Source organism: Cynocephalus volans, chromosome 2 (assembly GCF_027409185.1).
Source record: "Cynocephalus volans isolate mCynVol1 chromosome 2, mCynVol1.pri, whole genome shotgun sequence".
Classification (NCBI taxonomy): domain Eukaryota; kingdom Metazoa; phylum Chordata; class Mammalia; order Dermoptera; family Cynocephalidae; genus Cynocephalus; species Cynocephalus volans.
The window spans coordinates 188,983,372-188,995,866 of NC_084461.1; the positions used below are offsets into that span (position 1 = coordinate 188,983,372).

The window sequence follows — 12,495 nt, forward strand, 5'->3', positions numbered from 1 at the left end:
AGCAGGAAAAATGACTTAGGCCAACAGTTGGCAAATTTTGCTGTAAAAGGGCAGATAGTAAAAATTATTAGCTTTGCAAGCCATACAGTTTCTGTTACTACTTCTCAACTCTATCACTACAGCATAAAAAGCACGAAAGCAGCTATAATGAACACTTATGCAGATACTGCATAATGAACAGGCATAGCCATGCTACAATAACACTTTATTTATTGATGAGTGGACTTGCTGACCCATTAACCAGGTTGACAATACTACAAAGGAAATGAAGGAGCAGCAAGAAGTATGAAGGACAATGGAATAAGAAAGCAGAAGAGAAGTCACTAAAATGTAGTTGAGCCTGGTAATTAAATCAAAGAGCAAAATATGAATAAAATAGCAACAGGAAGGAAAAAAAGAGCAACACAGAGGATGAAGGAAGAAAGCACATGAGTAAGAGTCACTGGAAAGAGACAGGAAATCAAGTAAAAAGCAACCAGAGATAGATAATAGGCAGATTCCAAGGTAAACAGATGCAGAAACAAAGGCAACCGAATGCCCTAAAAGGCAGATGGCAAAATGAACAGAAAATGAGAGCATTCCAGACTTGTCTGCACAGGAATTCAAATAAGGGATAAAACACACACTGACTTTTCAATAGTAATCTCATGTTCTCTTCTAATTATGTGTGTGCCAAAGGGACCCACAGTTGGTAAGACTTAAAGCTACTTTCATTTTATCTATAAACCAAACTAGGACATGCGTAACATTCATGAGATCAAATGAAACTTACTCACTGTATCATAAAAAGATATCAATTATTTCTAGGCCTTTTATTCATTTGCATATATGCGTGAGTATGACAACTTTTAAAATTTGTTGAAATCAATGAAATTAGCATGAACAACTTAAAGTCCACATTGACCTCACTCACTTTAAAAGGTTTCCCCAAGGGCCCAGCCCGTGGCGCACTCGGGAGAGTGCGGCGCTGGGAGCGCAGTGACGCTCCTGCCCGGGGTTTGAATCCTATATAGGAATGGCCGGTGCACTCACTGGCTGAGTACCGGTCACGAAAAAGACAAAAAAAATAAAAAATAAAAAAATAAAAGGTTTCCCCAAAAATAAAGCCAAAGATTTAAAAAAAGAAAAGAATGCTGAATAATATAATAATCTGTATCTTATTCTGCTTGAAAATTTTTTTTTAACTTTTGGCTTTATTTGTTGAGAAATCCTTTAACATCAGTGCAGACTAATTATGAGATAGTTCTGCTAAACAAAAAATCAGATCACATAATTCATGTCACTATAGTATAATGTTATGCACATAAGTTAGGATTAAAGAGCTGGGTTTGTATCCTCACTTTACCAAGTTACTTAAATGTGTCTCAGTTTCCTCATCTATAATATGTGGATAATAAGCATAACCACTTCAGAAAGAAGTTCTGATGATTAAATGAAAAAAATGCATGTAAAGTACTTAGCACAGAATCTGACACCCAAATTTTAGTTGCTATTATCAACTTTAAGAATGACAGTAATATTATAGAAAAGAATTATAAGATAGAAGTTCACAAAACAAATTTTCTTTTGGAAAGCTACAATCTATATTAGTATCTTCATTCTTATCACCCATTCACTTCTATTAATCCTTAAAAAAAACTCAATCCATTTGTCCATTTAAGATATAGAAGAGTAGTATCAAATGATACCAGCAGAGATTATTCAAGATAATATCCAATTCTGAGAAAGAAAGGGCACTAGAAGGGCAAGGAAAGAAAGCAAGAATCCTTAAGACACAAGAGAACAGAGCCACTCCTAGGATCTCATCATATGAAACCCATGGCTCACATCCCTGACTGCATCTCAGAATCACATGCCCAGAGCCTCACCCAGGCTAATTATAATTAAGCCAGAATCTCTAAAAGTGAGAACTAGACATTTAAAAAAACTCCCTGGGTGACTGACTATGAACCTGGTATTAAAAAGCATTAGTCAAACCCTACCTTTCTTTACTCCAGGAGACTAGAAATCTGATTAAGTCTCTCATAAAAAATAATATAAATCTAAAGCAGTACTAAATGCCTTAATTTTTGTCATTAACAAATCTTGCTAACTAATAACCCTAAAACTGATTTCTCCAGACTAACAGTATCTCCAAAGTAATACTTTTCTTTTACACAAACGGCAACTTCTGCCAGAACAGTCTAAAGAACCTGGCTAAAGAGACCTAAAATCCTGAACACATCGTTTAATACTATTTTCAGGTTACTATGCACTGGACACAAATGTACAATTCACTAAACCACGACAGTCTTGAAATAAAATAACTGAAATTACTCCAATATTGAACGTCCCCATCAAGAAAACTAAATTTTTAATAGATAGCAAAATATATCCATCCCCTTATGAGTACACTAAACAGTTTCAAAGCTGTCACTCTGATCTGTATTTTCTTGACTTTCTACAATAAACCCGTTACTTAAAAAATTAAGATATAAATAATAAAAATTTAAAGACATTAATTTTGAAAAAGAATAGGCTACCTAAAATACCTCAAAGTAATATTTACTTTACCAAATTTGGGAAATGCCAATTCACTACAAAAACAAAAAACAAGGCATGTGGTAGATAAATGGCTGTTAGCTAAGTGTTCTGGTCCTTAATATAGTAGGGAACATATTTTTTGTTGTGGCCAATACTATTTAAATTCAACTAAAATTTTATTTTTTCTTTTGCTATGACCAAAGTCAATTTCTTAACTTAAAATACTGAAATATTTCAATAGCATAAGTATAAATAGAAATAATTTGCTGCTCCTAGGCATAAATAAGATCAACTCCAAAGGTAACAACTAAAAAAAGACTTGTTTCCTTATAAGCCACTGAAGGACTCTTAAGACAAAGAGTTGTGAATCAAAGACACAAACATTTGAGAAGATACAAAATGGTACACAGTGCTTTCATCAGCACTTCAAAGCAGTTACACAGTATGTAGTATTGCTACAGCCTCTGAAAAAAACGCAAGTTAACTAACAGGTGAGAACCTTGTTAAGAGAAAGGCTTTAACTTCCTGATGCTCAAAGTTCAAATAACAATGTAGAACAGTCAGCCCAACAACAAAACATCATTTGGTACAGAACAAATCATGAAAATCAAATAATGAATTACAATTTGCAAAAGAATTACATATTTGTCTACAAAATTTAGCATAAATTAATAAAGACTTTTACAGCTAAATTCAAAATTGCCCAGAAGCACCTTTCAACATGTTACTGAACACCCAGCACTGAAGAGTACTCTCTCCAAACGAATAACAGCAATTCTCTTACGTTCCTCAATGTACACATAAAACAGACAAGGTTTTTATATAACTCAAAACTACTTTTAAATTCTCAAAACGTAGAACCACACACACTCTGAATGTTATTTAGAAAGATATGGTTCTATTCCTTTATTGTTTTTTTCATTAGACAATTGTTTTCCATCCACAGCTTTCTGCCTTTGTCCCTTAACCCTATGCTTTAATTTCTTTACAGACATACAGGCCCACTTATAAACTAAACCATTTAGTTTAAAGCATAAATCTGTAAGGAATACCAAACAGGACAAGAAATTTTCAGTTGAGTATAATCAATAGCATTCCTGACCATGAAACTTTGGAAAATCCTTTATGAACTATTTTTTAATAGAACACAAACTTTGATTATTTGTGCTACTAAAAGTCCTAAGTAATTTCTCTGAAATTTTGAACATTTTCCAACAAAAATACACTAAAATTCACATTTTCCTAAAAAATTGTCTTAATCAGGTTATTCCAGAAAGCACATATTTTTTTTAACAAAAAACTCTGTATGACCACTGTAGAGAATGGTTGCTTGAATAAAACTAATAAACCATGTGGCATATTTAGCAAATCAAAACCCACCTCTTCTTGCATAACTGGAGTCCATATCTTTAAACTGTACCACAACAAAGTCTGAACATTTGAATAAAATACTCTCCATTATTTCTTCCCGTTTCGGCCCTGAACTGGATTCTGTACTTTTTTCATGTGCAGCATCCAGTACCAAATCACACTAAAATGAAAAACACGATTAAATATTCAAAACACTTATAAAATAAAATCTGACAGGAATTCTTTAGCTCATTAAGGTGGTATTCCTTATATGCCTTTGGCGAAAATAATCTCTTTCAAGAGATCCCTGTAATCAAAGCCTTTTTTTGGAAATATGATTATCCATTCCATCACTCAAAAGTCCTCACATCTAAAAGTCGGTCTTTGTCACTATGCTTTGTCTTAAATACAAGGGGACTTTGAAAAGTTCGTGGAAATATTCATATTATCATTTAATTCTTTTTTTCCACAAACTTTCTGAAGTACCCTCATACCTTCATAGTGATAAAGAAGAGGAATAAATCACTCCATCCCTCTTCTAGTTCACAATGCTTGAAAATGGCTAAAATATTTTAATACGCACATAAATCAAGAAGTCTTTTTTTTAAAAAAAATCCTATGTAAGGATGACTGGTAAGGGGATCTTAACCCTTGGCTTGGTGTTGTCAGCACCATGCTCAGCCAGTGAGCTAACCGGCCATCACTATATAGGATCCGAACCTGTGGCCTTGGTGTTATCAGCACCACACTCTACCAAGTGAGCCACGGGCCAGCCCTCAAGAAGTCTTTTTGATTACACAAGCCAGTCTATAAAATAATCAATATTTGAAACTGAAGAGCAAAAGCATTCAAAGTGGTTTTTACAAATCAGGTAAAGCACTGAGCATGAAAATGTTTTCACTTTATAGGAAAAACTAACATGAATTTAACAATAACAAATATACTCAGCTCATATATCTATAAATTGTTAAATCAGAATTTAATTGATACTGTTCAGGAAGCCATACAAACATACTGTAGCTGTTGATTTACATTAACAAAAAGGAAAGAATAAAAATTACCTTAGGACTGTATGTTTTAAAAACTCCTTCATATATACCTCCGTTTTTCACTTGTACTTCACATTTGGATCCCTAAAAATGAACAATTAATCTATCAACATACAATTAATTTATCAAAGAAGCAGATTTATGTTATGCAGAAATAACTGTTTCATTTTACGTTTTTGTAGTTCATCAGGCTTCATTATTAGGTATTGAATGACAGAACGATAAAAGAATTCAAAACACTAAAGATACATTAATCTCTCAAAATTCTTCAGGAGGCTGTACTCAGAATCTGCAGTATGAATTTATTTTTTATTTTTATTTTTTTAAAGATGACCAGTAAGGGGATCTTAACCCTTTACTTGGTGTTGTCAGCACCATGCTCTCCCAAGTGAGCTAACTGGCCATCCCTATATAGGGATCCGAACCCGTGACTTCAGTGTTATCAGCACCACAGTCTCCCAAGTGAGCCACAGGCCGGCCTTTGCAGTATGAATTTAAATACTGAAGTTAAACATTTCTGACCCCAGCTATAAAACGTGACAAAAAAATGCACAACAATTACTAACATTGTAGACAGCAGGGTTAATGAAAATACTTTTACAGTGAGTCACAACAGTTTGGATAAAAAGAGTTCTATTTTTTTCTAAATCATCCTGATTGAACATGACCTAAGAAATGTTATTTTGAGAATCATTCACTCAACATTTTAACTTCATGAAATTACTTAATTCCACTCCCAAGGCAATTTCTACCCAATAATCAGATAACTTACAACAACTGATGTAAGTATATGAACCATCCTCATATTTGCATAGATTCCATCAAAGGAAATCTAGAATATTAAAAAAAAGCACTATTAGAAATAAGAATTTGCACTTGTATATATATTAAAGTTAACATTTTGTTACAAAATATATTAAAGAAAGATTTGGTTTACTATAATCTTTTGCTTCTTTAGAAAATAGAAGGTTAAGTCTCAAAAGTGAAATGTCAGTCAACCAACTAACAATACTTTGACTACACATGATATTATAAGAGCAAAACTAAGCTTCCATACATGAGGAAAGACAAAAACAATAGGGACAGAAGACAAATCAACGGTGGGAGAGACGTTCATCACAAAATGGCATGAGGGATTTTCTACTATCTTGATTGTGGAGGTGGTTACACAATGGTATGCATTTGTCAAAACCCACAGAGCTGTACACTAAAAAGGGTGAAACATACTTTAATAAATAAATAGGGTAGGGGGTTAGGGCACACCTTCAGAGGAGAACCCTGACTAGCTTCTTTCTCCCAGCATATCTGAATCCATGACAGTGCTTAAAGGTCTGATCAACCACACTGCTCCATATTACATACTGCGTAAGTGTGTATCCTAATTCTTATGAAAACAACCTGTCCAATAAAGGCAAAGTCTCAGAATTTAGTGACAGCTTCTTGTTTATTTCTTCCATCATGTGGAACTTATACCTTTTGCCCTTCATGTCCAGTTTAATTTCATTGATAAAGTTCCAAAATTTAAGACCAGAAGGTCCTTTACAACACAGAAAAATGAAAGAAGAAAAAAAAAAAGACACACTAATTCAAAATAGTCCAAAGAATACTGCAAACTCCAGTCCTGGTATTCTACTTGTCTTTTGGAGATTACTCATTTAGATTTGCCTTTAGTCATTTACAAAAGAACAAATGACTTGTTCTTATTAGGCATGACAAAAATACTACGTACAGACAATCTTACACTATATACATAGAGTCATCGTCAAAAATTAACACACATAGCTAATAATTTTATATTTAACAGTACCAATCTATAAAGGTTATCTGTGACAGAATTCAAGAGAAGGAAGTGTTTTTGCCTTGGCATTTGGTCTGTGGTTAGAAGTCATGTTGGAAAAAAAAAGAAAGAAAGAAAGAGTGTCTTAGCTACGAATTTATCTAAACAAATAACATTAAAGTTACTCACCGTAGACTGAGGCAGTCCTTTGCTACTGTTTCGACCTCTGAAAGGATTAAATATTATTTTTATTAAAGTCAACAGGCTAAATAAGCTAAAAAATACTTTCAAATTTAAAATACCTTATAATTTTATTCAAATAAAGGATAAACTATCTGTTGGGAGGGCACGTCTAGTAATACGTCTAAAAGCTGCCTAAATATGGCTCTATCTGCACTTTGCTGGCCTAGAGACCCGGAATTGGTAGGGATCATGGAAGGGAGAAAAGAGAAAAGAGTGCGAACTTTATCAAAATCAAATAAATGAAGTAAAAATAGTAACAGCCTATCAGAAGAAAAAAGCAACACTAAACATAAATTAATAACAATCTTTACTATATAAGTAACCAATTACTGTGTTATAAAGAGCTACTCAGGAGCAAAATATAGATTCTATTCCTGATTTAAGCAACATACTTAACTGACACCAAGTCACCTCCCATATTTTTCCCTGGTCTCTAAAAATGAGTAATATAAGAAATCAAGAAAGCAAGCCCATTTGCAATAGTCACCAAAAAAATAAAATACCTAGGAATAAATTTAACCAAGGAAGTGAAAGATCTCTGCCAGAACTACAAATCACTGCTGAAAGAAATGAAAGAGGACTCAAAAATATGGAAAGGAAGTCTTTGCTTTTGGATTGGAAGAATTAACTTTGTGAAAATGTCCATACTACTCAAGTGCTCTACAGATTCAATACAATCCCATCAAAATACCAATGACATTCTTCACAGAAATAGAAAAAACAATCCTAACATTCACTTAGAACAACAAAAGACCCCAAATAGCCAAAGCAATCCTGAGCAAAAAAAAATAAAGCCAGAGGCATTACATCACCTGACTTCAAATTATACCACAACGCTATAGCATTCAAAACAGCATGGTACGGGCATAAAAACAGACACCCAGACCAATGGAATAGAATAGAGAACCCAGAAGTCAACCCACATACTTACAGTCAACTATTCTGTGACAAAGGCACCAAGAATGTACGCTGGGGAAAAGACTGCCTCTTCAATAAACGCTTCTGGTAAAACAGGACATCTACATGTAGAAGAATGAAACTAGACCCGTATATCTCACCACATACCAAAAATCAACTCAAAATGGGTTAAAGACTTAAATATAAGACCTGAAACTACAAAACTCCTAAAAGCAAACACAGGCGAAACACACCAGGAAGTAGGACTGGGCAAAGACTTAAAAAAAACCCAAAAGCACAGCCAACAAAAGAAAAAACATACAAATGAGAAAATATCAAACTAAAAAGCTTCTGCAAAGCAAAAGAAACAACGGAGCAAAAAGACAACCTACACAGTGAAGAAAATATTTGCAAACTACACATCCAACAAGGGATTTATATCCAGAATACATGAGGAATTCAAACAATAAGAAACAAGCAACCCAATTAAAAAAAAGAGGAAAGGAGCTAAGTAGGCATTTCTCAAAGGAAGACATACAAATGGCCAACAGGTACATGAAAAATGCTTAATTTCACTAAGCATCAGAGAAATGCAAATCAAAACCACACTGAAATATCTCACCCCAGTTAGACTCACCATTATCAAAAAGACAAGAGAATAACAAATGCTGGTGAGGATGTGGAGGAAGAGGAATGCTTCCACACCGTTAGTGAGACTGTAAATTAGTGCAGCCATTATGGAAAACAGTATGGAGGTTTCCCAAACAACTACAGATAGAACTGCCATACAGTCCAGCAATCCCATTGCTGGAAATATACCCAAAGGAATGGAAATCATCATGTTGAAGGGATACCTACACGCTCAGGTTTATCGCAGCTCTATTTACAACAGCCAAGAGTTGGAACCAACCTAAATGTCCATTAATTGACAAGCGGATAAGGAAAATGTGATATATATATACATATATACACAATGAAATACTACTCAGCCATAAAAAAGAATGAAATTCTTCCATTTGCAGCAATATGGATGAACTCAGAGAAAATTACGTTAAGTGAAATAAGCCAGGTACAGGAAGAGAAACACACACGTCCTCACCCATGAGTGGGAGCTAAAAACAAACAGAGAAAGAAAGATACAACAATCCTAATAATTCATTGAACTTTCAGTAGGAGAGATCAGAACTGAGGCTACCAGAGATGGGAAAGGGAAGAGGTTAGCAAGAAATTGGTAGAGAACCACAAAAAATGATTACATTGTGTGATGCTGAATATACTAATTATCCTGATTTGAGCATTGCATATTGCACACATGTACTGATATTCAATGTTGTACCCCACAGATATACATAATCAATTATGTTTCAATAAAAATTAAAAAGAGAGTAATGTGTTTACAGCTGCAGAAAAACAATTGAAAATAAATCATTCAAAGCACTTTCACTTCTAGTAATATGTGCTGTATGAGGATCATTATAACAATGGCTTTTCCTGCCAACTCCCTCCCTCAGAAAGATGCTGCACACAAAACTTGGCTCTCAAGTAATTTCCAGTAAGGTGAACTCTATTTTCAAATAAATTTAGTTATAGAACATAATACAACATAAGGTTTATTCCACTGGAAAAAATTAGGCCCCTCAGATATAATAAAAACATTAATAAAATGAAATGTTACATTTCTTACAAATATTGTTTATTTTGGAACAACAGAACTAGAATCACATTTTAGTAAGATAATTACAACACTCAGAGTAAGCCAAAATTTAAAACATTCAAGGAGAAGCACAATTCATGTCCAAAAATTCTAGTAGTACGACTGGTGCCATTCCAAATGAAGAAGCACTGATCTTAGCACTGAGGCCAGTCCTGGCTTGGTCTCCAACTCTCTCACCTTCCTCACCTTATCTCATCTAGAAAATAATGGCTTTTACCAAATGACCTCCAAGATTCCTTTCATTCCTAACAATCTGATTCTGTAACTCTGCCTCACACACAGCATAAAAAGAGAAATTCCTCAAGTTAAAGGAATATGACCAATAATTTATTTTTTATAGAATTTACTATAAACCAGACACTATGACCACAAGATATCATCTCACTCCAGTTAGAATGGCTATTATCAACAAGACAGAAAATAACAAATGCTGGTAATGATGCTACATTGTTGGTGGGAGTGTAAACTGGCACAGCCACTGTGGAAAACAGTATGGAGGTTCCTCAAAGAACTAAAAATAGATCTACCTTATGATCCAGCTATCCCATTACTGGGTATATAACCAAAGGAAATGAAATCAATATATCGGAAAGACCTGCACTCATGCTCATTGCCAACTCTAGTCACAATAGCCAAGAGACAGAATCAACCTAAATGCCCTTCAATGGATGAATGGATAAAAAAAAAAATGTGGTACATATACAGTCTGGAGTACTATTCGGTCATAAAAAGAAATGATATCCTAGCATTTGCAGCAACACAGGTGGAACTGGACACAATCATGTTAAGTCACATAAGTCAGGCACTACAGAAAGACAACTAGAGCAGGGTCTCACTTATATGTCGAATCTTTAAAAAAAAAGTGGTTCTCATAGAAGTAGAGAGTAGAATAATGGTTATCAGAGGCTGGGAGGTGGGAGGAGACGGGGTGGAAGAGAGAAGGGATGGACTAATGGACACAAAACTATGCTATCTACTCTAAGTGAATCATTATGCAATATATGCATGTATTGAAACAACACATTGTACCCCACAAAAATAAATATAAATAAAATTGGGGGAAAAAATACAAAAAAAACCCCAGAGACTATGGTAAGCATTTCACATGCATTATGTCTAATCTATCACCTCTACTTTACAGGTGAGGAAACTGAACCTTAGCAGTTAAATATCTTGACCAAAATCATACAGTTCATGAACAGTAGAGCTGGTATTTAAACAAGGTATATCTGATCCAGCATCCAGGTTTTTCATTTCTAGGTTATGACATTGCATCGCAAGGAATAAACTGCCTTCACACTTTCAACTTCACAAGTAAGCCTAACTAAATTACTATACTTTTTCAAACATCATTTGAATTACTAATTTTTTTCTATTTACTTGCAGTCTGTACCCAAAGGCCAAAATGGCTAAATCTTGCTTAGAAGGATTATCTTATCCTAGGGGTTGCTGAAGTGCCAGTTACAAAATCTTCAGCAAATGCCACTAACTACATGTCCTTAAACTCATATGGCCTCCACACAAAGCTATTTAAGAGACTTTAAAACATAACGCTTCTTTATAGAAGTCACACTATCTTTCTTATTGATTATACAATTACATCTTTGACTAATAAAAAAAAGATACAGTTCTTTTAGCAGATAAATGGCATAGGAAGAAAAAAACAGTATGGAAGAAGAAATACTATAAATTTAAAGACACACATAAATCAAAAGCAATCAAAATAAATTGAAAGCAATCAGAAGCAGATCTTCCTGATTTCAAACCTTACTACAAAGATACAGTCATGAAAGAAAAAAACAAAGGAAGAAAATGAAAAGCAACAACTACAACAAAGATACAGTAATCAAAATAGCGTAATGCTGGCATAAGGACAGACATAAAAACCAATGGAATAGAAAGCCCAGAAATAAAACCTCACATATAAGGTCAATTGATTTTTAGCAAGGAGGTCAAAACCATTCAATGGGAAAAGAACAGCCTTTTTAACAAATAAGGCTAGGAAAACTAGGTATCTATATGCAAAAAAATGAAACTGAACACTTACGTTACATCTTACATAAAATTAATTCAAAATGGATTAAAGACCTGAATGTAAGAGCTAAAACTATAAAACTCTAAGAAAACATAAGGAAAAATCTTCATAACCTTGAATTTGGAAGTCATTTCTTAACTATGACACCAAAAGTATAGGCAACATAAGAAAAAAATATATAAACAGAATGTCATCAAAATTTAAAACTTTTGCAAAGAACACTATCCAGACATTGAAAAGAACACCCACAGAACAGGCGAAAATATTTGCAAATCATATATCTGGGTAAGGGGTTACTATCCAAAAAAAATAAAGGATTCTTATAATTCAGCAACAAAACCTAATTCAAAAATGGACTTAAAACTTCAATACACATTTCTCCATACAGATGACCAATAAGCACATGAAAAGATTCTCAATATCACTAGCTTTTGGAGAAATGCATATCAAGACCATGAGATACCACTTCATCCACTACTATGGCTATTATCAAAGAAAAGAGAAAATAATGAGTGTTGGAAAAGCTGTGGAGAAATTGGAACCCTTGTGCACTGCTGGCAAGAATGTAAAAATGGTGGAGCTGCTGTGTAAAACAGTATGGCAGTTTCTCAAAACATTAAACATTGAGGAATGAGTGGATAATCAAAATGCAATACATCCATACAATGGATATTATTCATCCATAAAAAAGAATGAAGTTCTGGGCTGAGCCCGTGACGCACTCTCCGAGTGCGGTGCTGGGAGCGCAGTGACGCTCCTGCCGAATGGCCGGTGCACTCACTGGCTGAGTGCCGGTCATGATAAAGACCAAAAAAAAAAAAAAAAAAAAAAAAAAAAAGAATGAAGTTCTGATACATGCTACAACATGGCTGAATCTTGAAGACATGCTAAGTAATCCAGACACAAA

The 12,495-nt window shown here is 34.1% G+C and overlaps 1 protein-coding gene across 7 annotated transcripts in view; it reads right to left on the bottom strand.

Annotated features, from left to right (window-relative positions):
• Positions 1-12,495, bottom strand: part of ATXN2 (ataxin 2) — a 111,031-nt gene that overhangs the window by 67,546 nt on the left and 30,990 nt on the right. For 6 of the 7 annotated variants that reach the window (XM_063086741.1, XM_063086746.1, XM_063086744.1 and 3 more), the window contains exons 2-5: positions 6,889-6,925; positions 5,695-5,754; positions 4,935-5,006; positions 3,904-4,054 (exon numbers count right to left, since the gene is read on the bottom strand). In XM_063086741.1, coding sequence (XP_062942811.1) covers positions 3,904-4,054; positions 4,935-5,006; positions 5,695-5,754; positions 6,889-6,925 — 320 coding nt within the window. The remainder of the gene's footprint in view (positions 1-3,903; positions 4,055-4,934; positions 5,007-5,694; positions 5,755-6,888; positions 6,926-12,495) is intronic. The other variant, XM_063086748.1, reaches the window with a different exon arrangement.